Source organism: Chelmon rostratus, chromosome 11 (genome assembly GCF_017976325.1).
Source record: "Chelmon rostratus isolate fCheRos1 chromosome 11, fCheRos1.pri, whole genome shotgun sequence".
Classification (NCBI taxonomy): domain Eukaryota; kingdom Metazoa; phylum Chordata; class Actinopteri; order Chaetodontiformes; family Chaetodontidae; genus Chelmon; species Chelmon rostratus.
In genome coordinates this window covers 8,290,096-8,307,520 of record NC_055668.1, presented here as the reverse complement: position 1 = coordinate 8,307,520, position 17,425 = coordinate 8,290,096, and the positions used below count along the sequence as shown (strand labels likewise).

Genomic DNA, 17,425 nt, shown 5'->3' with positions numbered 1-17,425 from the left:
TTTGCAGACCATTGTCAGGAGGTTCATTAAATAAGGTGTGCTGAAAAGTGTGTACGATTGCAAAAAAGAGAGCGAAAAAAACCTTTTGCAGTGATTTCTTTGCAAACGGATCTAAAGCAAAGAACAGCTCCTGTGAAGAATGTGACAGGATTAAGCCGAGCAATTTGTGATGCAGGTTCCCTGAGTTTTGGTTTAGCAGTGCTCTTTTTCACAGGGTGTTGGCATGGGAAGTGAGAAATCCGGCTTAACTTCGGTCCAGATGGAAATCCATGATGACAAGTCTGATGACATCTCAAAGGGAAGGTCACATGTGGCCATCTCAGTGTCACAAGTGATACTCATTATCAGCAGGGGGGCCAGTGCAGGTTGAACCCACTTAAATTTGGGTTACCCACCATTTTAAACATACATCTTTGTGCTTAAAACCTAAAATGTACAATACGGTATGCAAAACCCCCACAAAGGGCTGATATAACGCAGATACTTTTTTGGTTTCTGTTACTGTTTGTGTGTCTAATCCATTTTAGTACACATTGTACTGATCCTTTTGTTTACTCTTACATCTCTGATGACTGTATACCTAAACGTACAATGACTGCCATGTTCTGTACATTGCATTCTTGTTCCAAAGAACTAATCCTTTTCATCTTTTTCTCATTAGTTTGATCCAAGGCTAACATGTTGAACTTGTTTAAAGCTTTTCAGAGTGATGATGGAAAAGCCTCTGGTATTGCACTGGGCTAAAACCACATCCTTCCTCCACTGTAAATAAATACAGCACTAGGTAAGGCTAATATTAGAGGCGTATCTCATTGGCTTAAGGCTGAGCAGGGTAAAACCGTTTAGGGTATAAACAGCTTTAGAACGTTTGGTGCAAAACAGTACTACACAGTTATCTACATGTTCCTTTTTCTTCCAAAAATAATCTTCAGAAACAATATGACCTCATCAATCCTCACTGAATCTGGAGGAATCTCAAAGACAGCTAAATGATATTATGACAATCTGAAAACAGTAAAGCGAAAACACTCTCCTCCGAGCCCCAACATGTGCTTATGAAAACAGTTTTCCTTGTCGTGGTAGCAGTGTGGAGCCAGGGTACATTGTCTGCAGGTCAGAGACTCTTGTCCATTGTTGTTAGACTAACCCCCATCTCTCCGGCCACAGGGGACTGACTGGGGCCTTCGGGCCCCTGCTGAATTCCTTTCCTTTGAGATAATAGTGGAGAAACTGGAGCACTTATTGTTGACTGCGACACTTTGGCAACTCAAAGACGCAGCAGCGAAAAGAGTTGAGGGCCCTCGAGATTCTTCACCTGACCTCTCACCTCTTGAGTTGTTGGAGCCTTGGGAGAAAATTCACAGGACCCAAGACGGAGCCCTTCGGTTCTCATGGGATGATGATGAGAAACTGTGTTTCAGTAAGGTGGGGAAGTCTCCCTTTACAGCTCAACAGCTCTGACCAGAATAGTCTCCTACTTAAATACCTACTAATCTGCCAGATGCATCTGTTAACAATGACATATATGGGTCAGGCTCAGTGCATCGTGCATCATACTACCCATTATGGACACACAGCCTGATATAGTGCATACTTCTGGGCACAATGCTATGTAGCATGTGTATTTTTACAACCATCTTTTATTGGCTGTTTAAAGCACCTTCACAGGCTTCAGTGGTGTCTGTGAAACCAAGCCACTTTGTGCCAGATGCCACTGGCACAAATACCATGTCAAAAGCCTCCTTTACAGAATCTCCCATCCTGTAACCTCAACCCCAGGGAACCAGACACGCGTTTGTCGACACAGAACCAGTTTTGGAAGATGTTTGATTTGTCTGCTTTCTGCTTCCCTGAACTGCGATTATGATTGTATCATCGTGTATCATCATAGATCGTGGTAAGCGGATTAGACGTTGGTACTGCCAGAGTGGCTGCTGTGTTGGGTTCACAGAAGAGGCAATAGAGCAAATATGTTACTGCTCTATTGCCAGTCCAACAAAGTTAAGACACAGTTAAACACGTACCTACTTTGCAGGCCTTCATATAATGACACACATATATACCCAAAGCTGTTTAAGATTGTTTTCATACAATAATTTTAACAAATTTGTGCCATTAATATAATTTCACAAACAGACAATGGGATTAAGTGGAGGTACTGTTTCTGCCCACAGAAGTCATTCTGCTGTGGTGGACAAAGTGAGAACAGTATTTGCTGGTACACAAATCTGTCAGCCTGAAGCACAACCAAAACAAAGATGTTGGAAATGCGAGTGTGAAAACATGATGGATGGTTTCACAGGACTGTCTGTCTCGCACAGACAAAACAAGCAGATGTGCTTTCGGAACAAACATTTTGCACAGACCTTCATCTCCTCCCGTCACAAAAGATCATTTGAAATATGCTTCTCTCTTTTTATTACGGGAGCGATGGGCTCTCTCCATGGGTGTGTGTCTCTAAAAAGCCAAACACTCCCATCCTAATTGCTGAATAGAAGACAGGGCGAGGTTAGAAAAAAGCAATCTGCAAATGTGAGCTGTCAGACAATAGCAGCGAGAGATGAGCCATTAATCAAAATGCTCCTCTCATTATCATTAGTGAGAAGTGCTGACTGTCCGTGTCTGCGTGACTCTACAGCCCTGCTGGAGCTTTCCCTTCAACAAAGCCACATCAATACAAAGAGAGTCTCCTCTCCAGAGAAATCAGTGGAGAACAACATCAACTAGCATGCAACAAAAACAGTATGTAAGCATTTCTTTATGCTAATCATCTCAAACACGAGAGCAAATGTCAAACTAATTTACCCCAGCTGCGTGAAAAAACAAGGAAAAGAAACCTCTACATTCATTTTTGAGGAGCACCTGCTTCTCTGTCTCACTAACCACAGCATGACAGCCAAAATTCAAAGACAACAGAAGTTTGCATATGTGTTGTTGGCATCTTGTGTCTGCAGTTGCTAGAAAGTGTTGGTTTTCTAGTAAAAATAAGAAAACAGTTAGTTACCTTCGTGGGGTACCGTCTTCATGAGGCTGGATTATAACCACTTTGACGCTGACGGATGTGCGCAGTAGGTCAATCATTTGTTCATGGGTGAGAGTTGCGACAGCCACCTTGCAGATCTCCACCAGTCGGCTGCCCTGCCTAAGCCCTGCCTTCCAAGCGAAGCCGAAGGGCTCCACATCGGCCACGATGCCCTCAAAGTTGACATGGAAACCGAGCTGGCCTAGGCCATTCCGACGCAAAGTCATCTCTGACGTCTCGCAACCTCTGGTGGTGATCTGAAACCGGAATCAGAATCAATTTGTTTATTATCTACAACATCACTACATAGATTTTGTCTTGATTGCACTGTTTCTGAGTCATAAAAACAGCAGAACTTCAGAAATATGTGGGCAGAAAAAATTCAACACGTGAAATGGACAGTGCACTGTAGGAAATCACACGAGCAAGACAGAAAACAAGCATGAGATAGCAGACAGAGAAAGACTGATCTTCATGTGGCTTAATAAGAGCTTTCTAGGCTAATACAGTACATTCCAACAGTAGCTGTCAAAAGTGCACAATTTGCATCTTTCTTAATAGATGTGTGTGGATTTTATTATAGAAGAAACACACATATGCACAAACAAGAATAATACTATTAGAGCAGAGTGAAAATCCTGTCCTGAAGCAGAAGTGCATGAGCACGTTTGTTTGGCTAATTCATAAAACCTCTCAAAATGGAAGTTAATAAGAGGATATGTCTTTGAGCTAACTGATTTAGCGTCAGAGCCGCACAGAAGCAGCCAAACCACACATGCACTGCACACACAAATACACCCCCGTCTCTATAGACACAGTGCAGCATGTCTGTGGGTGGGGAATGAGGGTCAAATTGGCCGATCAGACACGGACTTGTCCGCAGAACTAAGTCTATTAACCAGAGTTAATTTATGAAAGAGGACTTCGGGGCACAACATTTGTACAATAACACATAATCTGCATCAACTGGCAGCTGGTGAACATGCTTTATTCACATCCACTGTGAAAAAATAATCTCTTCACCCTTTTTCTTGCAATTCTGGGGACTGCAGCCAGAGACTTGACACTTCGCCCATGGATACTTTGTGGACAGTCGCTACTTGTCCAATTGCGTGCTTGGATAAAACTTAAAGTTGGTTATTGTCCAATAACGTACTTGCATGCAAATTAAGTTGCTCACTGCGCTCAGCGGTGGCCTGCCTAAGCCTCTGCTTTAATGCAATTCAGGTTCAAGTGAAGTTCAAGTCAACATCTTGCATTAGCAGCAATGTTTCAGTAAATCACGCAAAGACCAGACTGAACAGAGATGAGAACTTGCAACTGTAGCCTATCTAGGTTTACCTAAGAGACTGAGCTTTTATGTGAAGGTACGAAGTAGGACTGGACAGTTTCCTCCAAGCTTTCTTGTGACACCACTGAAAAAAACCTCACACTGCATCCAATGAGCTTTAATCACCCATCAGATTAGTCTTGGTTCAGTTGTGGGTGACTGCCTCCATTTGCCACAGAGTGGCAGCTGGCTTCAGGGACACATTAACTCAGACTATGGCCTGTCAACACTCCACCAGATTCTCACACTGGCAGAAATCCTACCCCACTGTGTGAGAGGGGACCCAAGACAACCATGATGGACCTCATAGTGAGATGCAAACTGAGGAGAGGACTCGTCCTGTTACATTAGTTCAGTCACAATCTCAGTTTTGCAATAAATACAGGCCCAAAGATTCAGTTTTCAAAGACAGATAAAACTAGAGGAGCACTTTGGTAAGGTGACCCACAAACTAAACAATCACTTTGAATAAAACATCAAGGGCAAAAGAAATTGGAAATGTGAAGTCCAAATGCTCTCTGGGGGCAAAGTCTGGAAGTAAATGGCCTGTGTATGCGGAAGGCATTGGCCTGGGTATTAGGGACCATGAATCAAACTGCCCTTTGTCAGAAATTCATTAGGCCTAAGTAATAGCTTTCTAAATGCCTTCATCAAGGCCCTTTATTCAGTCCATCCTGAAAATTAATGTGCCCAGGTTCTGCTCCGAATGGCCCAAATCCATAACGGCTGAAGCTAACAGGTCACTCATTATCTCATAGGAGGGATTTGTGGTCTGCAAAGCTATATGGGATGGATGGTGACATGGACGCATGCGTGTGCACGTGTGGGTTTCCATGCAGAGTCTAGTGGGCTCCGACTACTGGTGACATAAAACCACAACACTACCCTGAGGAAACAAACAGTATCAGCCTCAAATCTGTTGCAAAGCAGTGTTGCTGGCGTTGATCCTCAGTGAGAGGTCTGACAGTCAGAAGCAGCTTTGACACTGATGACACCGTCTGGAGTAGCATGTTTCACAGACATGACAAAACCTTGTCATCCCACTGAACTTCAAACAACTCAAGCACAGATTAGTAAATCTAGAGCCACTCTGTTCCCCTGGGATGTATGTTTGTGATCCTTGTAGGATTCAATATCTGAATCCAGGACACTGACTTCTAATGTGATAAAGCACAATTCTGCTTAAAGGGGCAAGCATAGTCCTAGCCATGGCATTACTGTCACCTGTCAACGAATCAACAACATATTTGGCAGTGAATTAATCATTGAAGTTGCTGATTAAGCATAAATGCAAAACATCGGCTGAGATGTGGCTGCTTTCCTCTGTTAGATTTAACAGCATTCTGAATATTTTTGGATTTTGGACAGTTGGATGGACAAAACAAGTGACATAAAGTTTACCTTGGGCATTTCAAACCATTTTTGTTCATTTTATAGAATGAATGATCAAGCAATTAATCGATTACCATTACTATTCATTAAGCGTAGCGATTATTTTCATTACCCATTGATCTGCTGATCATTTTTCTTGATTAGTTATTTTGTCTATTATAAGATTTTGAGAAAATTGTAAAACATTTCAGTAAAAATTTACCATAGTCAAAATATCAAGTATTCCAAGTCCTTGTTTTAGCCAACCGCCAGTCTTAAATGCAAAGTTTCCATTAAGTCGCATATATGTATGACAAAAAACAGCATGAAACTATTACATTTGAGAAGTTGGAACCAGAGAATAATTGAATTTAATGACATAAAATGTTTAATCATTTCTTAAAATAACTGTTAAGTGATTTTGTTCAGAAAACAAAAACCAAAACAATGCAACCCTGGAAAAGATGACTTGTCTCATAAAAGCCGAACGCACGGCCACCCAGCTCAGCAACACCCTGGAGAGCAGGACGTTATCACAAAGCTTTTAGCTGTGCTCCCACACTGGGCTCTTCTGTGTGTTACAGTGAGCAATCTGTTCACTCTGGTTCACATTACATCACAGGTCCGGCAGCCTGTAAATCCTCCCCATGAAACACGATTCGAGTCAACCTCTGGCACATTACAGACACCTTTGGGACAAAGTATGCATGGTCAGCTCATACCCAAATGTGCCTACTGCTGCTGCTCCACTGTCTGTGTGAGTAACACAAATAGCCACCCACTTATTAATACTTATTCTGAGCTTTTCCCTGCGAAATATCCCTCACAAATCCCGTGGGTGAGTGGACAGCAAATGTGAAAGGATATTAGCATAGTGAATGAGGAAGCGATGTCCTCTGGCTAATCACAAATGCTAATATATCCTGCACTGTCCTTTCTTATGATGAGCTGAGGAGACAATGAATGACATCCGTGTCCTTTTAAGATTAATTATGGTAAATACTTCAGGATCTTGTGGTTTTTGAGGCGGTTGGGATATGCAAAAGCTTGGTGCTCCTGTTCACATTTACGTCGACTCATTCTAATTTCTAATAGTTCACTGCAAAAGGTGATAATAGAAAAGGTGTAATTATCTCTGTCCACTGTAATCCTCAGAAAAATAAGGTTCTTGTTCATGTTTTTAGCAGGAAATGGCTTGTTACTCCCATGTTGTTGGCTGAACCGATGATATGCTGGCTAGGATCTGTAGAAAATTTTGAAACTGTTGATGAGGTTGCCAAAGGGATAAGTGGAAGAGAGTTTGCAGGCAGAAATAAGGTCATACACAGCTCAGGTTTGCATTTTGGGATGTTATTTAAAGGAAACAAAGGGTTGCCTGATTCGAGGTTCAGTAAACAAACCATGGAAACTAGAATAGGAAATACAAGCCTATGTAGCAACACAAGGAGCGGAAATAAGGCATTGGATGCCAGATTCCAAGCTGAGGAACCAGGTGTTTTGACCTATTTTTTTCTGGACTTGAAAGACACCTAGACCCACCTGACCCCAAAAATCACACAATGTAACCAAGGCCACCGAGTTGTGCAGATGGCCGAGGCAGAACACAAAATGGGGATGAGAAAACTTGGACTAAGTGGGTAGCTCTCCATAGGAGTGAAGTAGTCTGAGGCCAAGTGTCCTCTATTCTTAGTCTGTCAGACCCAAAAAATGTGTCTGTTTCTTCTCCTCCCCTTCAAAACTGGGTTGGTGTCCTGTTTAAGCTGCCTCCTCCTGTACCTGTGTCCAAACATCCGTAAAATCAAGAGTGAGCAACAATCACATCATCGCCAATCTTTCACTCCATTAAATTAACAGAGTGCTGCAGGGAGCGGCTTCGGTTTTATTTTTTAAAATGGTTTATCCAGACCAAGAGCAGGACATCGTCTGTACTTGTGTGACCTTAACAGTTGACTGTACACCTCTGCTGATTCTGTTTGATGAGCCAAAGAAAGCTATCAACAGGAGGCCTGTAATCCTTTCTGGACTCCATTGAATTCACTTTACAGTTTCACATTCAAGTGACACTCCCGTCTCTGTACAACCCAAACAGGTCCAGGTAGACGGAGGAGGGGGAAGGCTAAGTTTTGGGCTCATTCTGTAAGCCACTGTCTTACAATGCTGAGGAAAAAGGCAGCAAAAGAACCACAAGGAAGAAGAAAAAAAAGAGTGGAAGCTCAGTATATAGAGTTGCAACACATGAGACTTGACAGGATAGATATAGGTTAAACAAGCAACGGTTGTGCTGACATAATGATGAAAATAAAATAACAAGGTTTGTGGTAAGTAGTAAAGCTACAATGGCAAGAGCAATATCTGTAGAATGCATTGTTTCACCACAGAGGGACCACAACTATCTCAAAGTGAAATGCCTCACTGCACCATTTAAAGTAAAGGCAGCCATTTTCCTTCATATGCCATGCAGCTCATGTGTGAAACACAGTCATAATAGATTTACTGGATAATTCTGATGACAGAGTGCTACTCCATGTTTTATGGGAGTTGCTTATGTGTCACATTTTAGGCAGGACATACGGGTGAACTCCTTTTCAAAACACATGAAATATTGGGACTGAGACTCTTACAAGGACGTTTTTATGAGTTAAGAAAAGCCCACACAATCAGTGGACAATAAATGCAAGGAAATGTGACAATCACGTTATAGACCTGCAAAATAGAGTACTGGGCCTAAGATAACAGCACTCAGATATAAAAAGAAAGACACAGGGGTATATGATAGTGACCAGCTGGGCAAAAGAAAGGGACACCTTATGGTGAACCGAAGGTGCCAATGAACCAAATGTTGACTGTTGGCCATATAAGAGATATGATAATCAATCCAACAACTGTGTTACCCCCACAATATGGAGCAAAGAGATGACCAGTGCAAATGTTCTCTTTGCAAAGAGTGACTGAGCAACATGTGAAGATGAACACAGCATGCAAAGGGAGACACAGCCCCTGATTCTTCAGCAGGCAATGGGTTTTCTAATGTTGGGCTCATTCTACACTACAGTTTGTTTATTTTATCAGTCAGTGCATGTTTGTGTATTAGTGCCAAACGGTACCTTTCAACTGCATGAAGTCTTAATTCTTTTAACTGTAATATTAAATGAAAAACAAACTGGTTGCCAAACTAGGACAAAACCCTCATTTAGCTACAGAGAAATCACCGTTGTGTGAAATCTCTTTGTACAGTATCATTCAAGACTGATACTGAAGACACGGGCATGAAGTATGTTACAGGGATCAGACAGTACACAATCCATCAGATATTAAGACCACTGAGATTAATACAGCTGACAGCTAAGGACCTTACCTCTAGCCTTTGAACCATTTCCCTGATGTCCTCTCCACAGTTGTCGTGGGCAGACAGCATGATACACTCCCCTCGCTCATAGAAGATCTTAATGCTCATAATCCCTGAGGTCCAGCCAATGACGTCACGACAAGAGCAGTTGAAGACCACGTTTTTGGATTCTTCCTCGATGAGCACGATGAATTCGTTGGAAATGCCGAGCAAGCAGTCTACGTCCATCGACTGGCCAAAGTCACGGGCGCGGACGCTCCAGGTGACGGCTCCCACGCTGAACAGATGTGCATCCTTCCTGGGTTTCACCTTCTCCTTCTTCTTGGCCCCGAGGGTGATGAAGCTGAATTTCACAGCATTGTCAATGGTAGCTGTGCTGACAAAGTTCTCAGCCAGGTCCTTCAGGTACTCCTGCCGCGTACGAGTCGCCATGGCTCGGAACTTCTCTGACTTGTGTGCGGCATTTTCTCCATTGATGACCTTGGCAAGCAGGAAGTCCCTGAAAACTGCTGACTTTGGGAAAGTTACAGACTTGGGAATAGGGGGGCCGAACGGAGGCACGTCTTTAGATCTGGACACAGCAACGCTGGAAAACAGGATGGAGTCAATTAATCTAATGAAGTGGTGACAGTTAAGAGGAACTAAAAGATGTGAAGAAATATTGAACTGTACGTATAATGAGCAGCCATTTGAAGAGTGTTCAAATTATATGGCTTTCAGGGAAATTATCTCTGGTGTGAAGACTGAGAGGAGCTCAGACTAATCTTGGTCTGTTCAACAAATGCTATGTTATTAACAAGAGTTGACTTCAGAAACACTCAAGGAGAGAGTCATAAGTCATAATTTCAAGGTGTCTCTGAAGATAATAACTGTATCATCAGTGAACAGATGAAAAGAGGCTTGTGATTCCCGCACATTACTATGAAGTCATGACAGAAACCACAGAAAGCACTCAGCAGGCTATTATTATTATTCTTTCAAATTAAGTGCTCTTAAAAGTACATGTAGAGCCATTTGGCATGAAGACATTTATGCAAAGCACATCAAAAGATAAACACATTCCCCTAAATTGTCTTGAGGATATTAGTTTGCTTCTAATGCCATGGTAAGATGTGGAAAAGCTTTGAGGGAGCCTTGCAGGCGTGGTGCATGCTTGTTCTATTTACCTGTAGCAGACGTTATCAGTGCAGGGGTTGTGGACTTTGACGATAACAAACACATGTTGGAAATGGGAGCGGATGTTTTTTGGAGTAAAAGGAAGGGCCCCGGGCTCCTGGAATACTATGGTGACGATATCGTTGCCAATGTGCCTCTTCCTTAATAACTATTTTAAAAAAAGGGAGAAATGGAGTCAAATAGAAGGAGAAAAGGCATCATAAAAAGGGTGAACACAGTAGAAGCGTTCCAAAGGACACAGTTTTAGATTTATATGTAGGTTAATTCTCCGTGGTTTAAAAGCATTTGAGTGGACAAGTCAAGGAAATCCCCATAACATTTCACATCATTTCAATGTCAAGTGGCAAACTTCATGTAATGTGAACATCAGATCATTGACAGAGCTTTAAACATTGTTTGCAGATGTACTGACTGATACAGCTTCATGTTTTGCTTCTGAAATTTGAGTGTTTGAAATCAAGATAAAGGGCTTTTTGAATGAGATAGATGCTTTCCACTAACACAATTTAAGATCTTGTGGGTGAAGAAAACATGTTCCCTCAAACCCAATTTAAACCGTTTGTACTGTTGCATTGTGTGGATGGTTTACCTCGGTCTCTGGCTGCTATACAGTTGTCAGTGAGTGTCAGCAAGAGATTGAAACAAGCAGGATTAGAGGGTACAGAGGTGAATTGGAAAGGTTGAAGGGATGAGTGGGGTCAGCTTGGCTTGGGCCCTCTGAAAGATTAACACCAGGGATTAAATTGAACTATCCCATTCCATGAAATACAATTGAAGGAGGGGAAAAGGGACAGAACCCCTGCCAAAATCCAGCCAATCAGACGTTTTAGATGCACATGAGAGATTAGGTCTCCGCAGTGCTTCACTGTAGATCCTGCCCCTGACTCACTGACCACCACCTTCAGTATCTTCACTGTTATTATCTCTGCAGGGTTATAGCCACAGCGTTTGCTATGGGCTCAAAAAGTACTTCCATACAAGGCGTGCAGAGGTGAACTTCTGTAATCGCGGCTCTATCCGGCTGTCGCTCACCAGTGCACCACTACATCCACTTAATTCCACTTGTTAGCGCAGACAGACACAGAGGCCCATCTAATACCACGTCAGGTCCAGCCCCTGGGGATGCATTGATTAAAATCCTACTATGGGGTACTGTTGCCATGGCAATGCCCATGCTTTCAACTGATAGGTCATTACCGTGGTAAAATGAGCCTCTGGGGAAGATTGGAAGGGGCCGGGATTGAAGATATCCTAAAAGAAAGCTGCTCAGGGACCACTATTACCATCATTAGATGCCAGCTTACCACATAGTAAAGCAAACACGGTGGTCTGCTGGAGGGGACAGAGCGTGTAGGATTTACTGACCTGCTGCCTGTTGTTGGGTGTGTAGGGGAGCATGGTGGACACATGAAACATCAGCTCATAGTCCTTGTAGGTGGTGTAGAGAGAGTGTGTGCCCGTGGAGTCCGCTGTAACACAGACAGGACAGGGCAGTCAAGGTCTCAGGCCTCATTAAAAAAGGCCATTGTATTAGATAAACTGATGATGTAACTGGACAGAAATCAAGATTTAAGATATATAGGCTGCACTCAGCAGGGATAGAAGTGTGTGTGGGCTTACACTTTGTAAATATTTAGTTTGCTGTGTTTTTTCTTACTCTTGTTATCCAGCTGGGCTCTGTACTTGGTGAAGCCTTTGAGGCGCACCCTCTGGCCGAGCAGATCTAAGAACTCCTCCAGTGCCGGTCCAGCACTCTCGTTGTTGTACATCTCTTCTTCTGTGCTCTGGCCCGCCTTGCAGTAAAGCACTCCCACCTTGTGTTGGAAGCTTAGCTGCAATGAGGAAAATTCACAGACACTCAGTGAGTATGTATAATTTCCTGTCGCTGAAGTATCACACACCCCACACACACATACTGTACATTATGCACTCAAAGCATGCAAGAGCCCACTTTCCATCATGTCACAGCTAATGTGAAGGCCTTCATAACCCTTCTAGGAGAGAGCTGAAATCCCCTTTTGTGAAGCCAGGCTGTGAACTCTCAGGAGCTCTGAGCAGGGCATAAATCAAGCCAAGCTAATAGCTGCTACTTAAGAGCAGCTGCGGAGCTACAAGGGTGACATATAGCAGGATAGCTTTGGTTAATGGCAGACAGCTCTATAAGCTGCCAGCAATAGCATTTTAATCCTTTCTAAAAACACTTCCTTAAGCAATACTTTCATTTGGTAAAGTCCTCACTGTAGCAGTGAAATACAAGAAACAGGCATTGAATGGCAGCGGCACTGATCTCCCCAACACCCCACTAATAAACTACTCTTAATTACGTCACTGTTCAACAAAGAATACCTCAATAAAGATAAATGTCTTACTCACAAAAAGAGTTATTCATAGACAAGCCAGCCAAATCTCACAGGTTTTCACTGCAAGCATTAATATTACTCAGAAATGATAAGTCTGATATGAACTTGTCAGAGACGGAAGAAATAAAACATCCGCAGTGATTCTTCTTCAGTGAGACGGAGAGAGAGGCCTCTCCACCAACATGAATCTTTCATGGATTATAGCTCTCTGATGCTGGCCAGGCAAGAGAGTCACAGAGGGAAAAAACAGATGAAAAAATAGCCTCCTGCGTTTGGCACCTGTTGCCCAATATTTGCAGCTGAGGACAGCGTGATCTTGACCCAGGATAAATGTGTCCATGCAGCAAGAAGAAAAGATTTCTCAGAATGTCAAAAGCCAACAAATGTGCTATATGCTGAAGCAAATTGGAATTGTCTTTTTCCTCTGTCACAGGTTATCAGTTTCCGGTGAGCTCCTGACACGGCTGCAATGATGACTCCCTCCATCAGACAGTCTGCTTTGCACTAAAGCTCCTGTGGTGGCGGAAAGCTATTATACCATCAAGCCCAGTGGAAGTGGCATGATGTGCAATGATGTGGTCTCCCATTTTTTATCCTGCATTATATGGGCTCACTTAACCTCCTGCTCCTCTTCACAGACTGCCTCATGGCAAGGACAATCATGTTAACCTTTGGTGCAAATTTGGTGTTGCCTGAAAAACTGCAAACACACCGGGACACATAAAACATATACTGACTAGTAACGCTCCTGAGGTGAAGCTCATGGCGGCATCAGCTTCTGATAAGGTAGAGCGGTCATATAAAAAAAGCTATATCCCATCTGACTGATCTGTGATAAAATAAAATATTCCACTTGGTAAAAATCTGTGTATAGGTTGTGAGAAAGCAGTAATTTGGTCTCTCTTTTCCCCAACGTTCCTCTTGGTCTATCTGTCCAGAGTGTTGAAAAGTGTTCTCCCCTCTCCTTCTCTTCACCAAAAAAAAAAACAAAACGTAAAAATGGAGAGATACTTAATGAGCAAAGAGAGAAATGGGGACAACGTTCCCCTCGGAGAGCTCTGAAACGCACCTGAGGGATACAGCAGTGTCCTAACACAACTCACACACACACACACACACACACACACACACACACACACACACGCGCACACACACACACACACGCGCACACACACACACACACACACACACACACAACACTGTGACATCTGTCTGCACTGCAGTGTCCCGATGCAGCAAAAATCCAAAATATGGCTGCCAAAACCTGGCTACAATCACGATGCACCATTACACAGACATCTATTACTGTTTTTGAGGCAGACAAGTTCAAGATCCACAGCAACGATATCTAAAAAAGGGAACATGGGATGTAGATGAGGGGGAAAATGAAGGGGGGAAAATTCTGGTCACTACATAATGTCACCAAGTTAATCCTCAAGTTTCAATGTCATGACAGGGGACTGATTCATATAAAGGAGAGGTGATTTTTTGGCAGCGCAATAACAGCCTCAGCAGGTGGTAGATTACTCTCTTGAACTTGTGGAACAAATCTCACTTAATCCCGAATTATACTTCAGAGTTGAACTGTCGCTGTGGGTGTCGGGAGTGATTTATGGTCCTGCAAAGGCTTTACCTGTTGGTTATTGTAAGGCTGCCGAAAAACTTGACTGGCAGTGTGTAGCTGGGTGGTGTGATGTTATGATACAGAGCAGTGCGGTGAAAACGTCTTTTCAGATGAGGAAGAAGGTCATTTGTTAAGCATTACTGAGAGGGAAAGATCAGTAGCCTTTCTCTGACCTTTTCGATGTTGTCTTTGCTATCACCAAACACTATTATTTGTGGTTAAGTTTTCCATGCAGATACCTGCAGGCTAGCCTTTATCTTGTTCAGATCCCTGCCTTCATTATAATGAATTATAAATTAAAGCATGAAATTGCATATTTAATTCTGATGCAGCTGATAAACTGCTTCTATTAAACAATAGCTTTTGTCTTCATTTCATTTTCCAGATTTTAGTCTTTAGACAGTAACTACGGATACACATTTTACAGCAATGGCTTCCTTAGAAGAATGCATCATTTGTGATTTCTATCACCTAAAATCACATTTCAAAAACTGCCTAATGCTTTTCCCAGTCCATCTGCACACAGTTCACTGTGATCTACAATGTGATCTAAAATACATTCACATATGCTCTATTCTCTTCTTACACCCAGGGCCATTACAGCACAGTCTGCAACAAGCTTTCAGGAATATTCTCTCTGCAGAACTGATCATGAGGATATTATGAAGGCTGTCCTGCTCCAGGACAATCTCACTCACCAGGCGTCTGCTCACAGTGAAAAGAAGCCTTTTCACACACACATACGCTCACTCAAAACACAAAAACAGAGGACTAACATCATCATCATCCTCCGCAGCAATGTGCATACACATTAAACTTCCTCAAATAAAGCCTTCTACATGCGGTAGAAGAAAATTATGCACTCAAACAAACAAAAACAGGCCTGTCAGACCACTCTATTTCTGAGTTGCAGTCCTTCCTTTCCAATATTAGCTTCCTCACATAAACACATTAGAGGGGCGGTGAAAGTCCAGCTTGGTTAAAAAGAAGATTACGGGGTGCTTGACTGTTAAACATTTGCACGGCAAGCACAACATTAATGATTAAAACAGAGTGTACAAAAATACTGATGTCCAAATATAAAAAACTGGCCTCCACTGGGCGTTTGGTTTGAGGTCTGTGAGGAAGAGTGCCAGTTGGAAGAGCTTTAAGCCCCACTTAGCCTGGGCTCTCCTCCTCTGAAAGTAGTTCCTTAGATGACTTTATTGCTTCTTTTCCCCTTCATGTGTCAGTTCCTGTCCTATATCAAAGTCTGTATCTGCAGACAGTCTCTCATGCCAAACCCAAGGGAAGGTGTACAGCAGGTGAACAAACTCCTGTATCAGCTCCTCAAGATCTGGCAGGAAGAACTTCCTGGAGTACTTACAAAGTTACTTTGTGATAATTGGACACAAAGTCTGTCATCATCTTGAGTGCATTTAAGTTGCTTTGGAGAGGACGCTACACTTGTTTATGTGTGTAACACAGCCTTAATGTACAAGAGGGACACAGCTGACACTTTCTATTATGAGAGCCTTTCCCCTGTCAGTTGGAAGGATGGGCTCATGCTAATGAATGTAATTACACTAATAAGCTGGCCATTCTCTGATAGTAAGATAAGCAATACAGCACTAGCTAATCCCCCCACGCTCTCGCAGTTTTATTAGATGAGAAAATAAAGGCCTTAAGATCACACAATGAATCCATCTCCGACACCTGTGAATACAGAGAGCCCATATCACTAATAGCCATTTTATTCAAACAGAGATAATGCAACATGACATCCGCCGCCATCCAGGCAGAATACCAAATTACCTGCTCTCGGATAAGTAAGTCGTCAAAAGTGAGTTACTTTAGCTTGAGTGCCCTATCAGCAGAAAATGTGAGTCAAAGTAGTCGATGCTGGCTACAGAGACAGCGGGATTCATATTGATTCTATTTAGGTGTGATATTGGCTGTCTTATGCCTCCACCCGGGAGCCTGTCTTCATCTACGTATAATAAGCAACCCACATATGGGACAAAGGTTCCTGCTATTTGAAGTTAATCCCTCCCCTGTTCCCTTCTATAGCTGCCCCAAATGTTAGAAACAGAGTCAGATATACCTTAAATGAAAAATCTATCATAATATCAATAGAGTCCTTCATTCTCTAATTCCAAAACATCATTGATTATACTGATATGTGGCACTGATGGCTTCAAAATGAAAAGATAAATCTTTGCGAAGGACAGTGAATGGGCTATGGCTTTAGCTTCCTTAAATGAATAGTTTAACATTTTGGGGAAGAGGCTTATTTGACAAACGTTAGAGGAGAGGACTGACTGATACCACTCTTATATCTGCCCTACAGCAAGCAGCCAGTTTGGACTGGAAAACCAGCTTAAGCTTAGCTTAACCATGGAGACAGCTAGCCTGGCTCTGTCAGAAGTTCACAGAATCCACCCTTCAACACCACTAAGGTTCACTACAACTATTACACACTATATCTCATTTGTTTGTTTATGTCTGCACTTTGTGCCTTCACAAGGCTTATGGGACACCATTTCTTTTCCGGATACAGTGACTTCCTGGAGTCTCATAGCAACAAGAAGACTCCAGGAAGTCACTGTATCTGGACAGGGAATGGTCCCATAAAACTACAAACTGTAATTTCAACACTGAGGCATTTGTACAAAGAGCAAAGAGCAAAATTCCCCAAAATTTGGCACCATTCCTTTAATAACTACTGTTCCCTATCAACAAATGTCCCTAATGAACACATTCAGCCACAGATTGCTCCAGTGCTGCGTCATCAGCACTGAGGGCCCGTTGATGTACTCACTCCCTGCTCGTCCAGCTTCAGTAGCTGCTCTGGAACCTTGGGGGAGTTGAGGGCCAGCCTCAGACACTGGATATTAAGCTCAGGGATGACGTATTCAAGCACTTCTTTCAGCGGCAGTCCACGGGCCGTCCCGTGTCTTGCCGTGGATGGAATGGCATCCTCCAGGATGGCTCCGCGGAGTGTGGTCAGCTGACAGAAAAGAGAGATGGTGAAGTGTCATGCTGTCAATTGTCTGTTGTGTCTCGTATGAGGTCTTGGTGTCGCCTTGTACAGTGTGTTACAGTTAGGTCTGTGTGTGGACTATTTACATGTGGGTAAATATGTCAGTGAATCAGTGATTTTATTCATTTGGAACTCACTGCTGGCCATTACAGTTTATTTCAAAATGTTGGAAAT

General features: G+C 42.8%; 1 protein-coding gene across 2 annotated transcripts in view; it reads right to left on the bottom strand.

The window, feature by feature from the left end:
- Positions 1–17,425, bottom strand: part of LOC121613572 (signal-induced proliferation-associated 1-like protein 2) — an 80,617-nt gene that overhangs the window by 26,528 nt on the left and 36,664 nt on the right. For both annotated transcript variants that reach the window (XM_041947029.1, XM_041947030.1), the window contains exons 4-9: positions 17,030–17,218; positions 11,903–12,077; positions 11,611–11,714; positions 10,236–10,393; positions 9,079–9,655; positions 3,005–3,279 (exon numbers count right to left, since the gene is read on the bottom strand). In XM_041947029.1, coding sequence (XP_041802963.1) covers positions 3,005–3,279; positions 9,079–9,655; positions 10,236–10,393; positions 11,611–11,714; positions 11,903–12,077; positions 17,030–17,218 — 1,478 coding nt within the window. The remainder of the gene's footprint in view (positions 1–3,004; positions 3,280–9,078; positions 9,656–10,235; positions 10,394–11,610; positions 11,715–11,902; positions 12,078–17,029; positions 17,219–17,425) is intronic.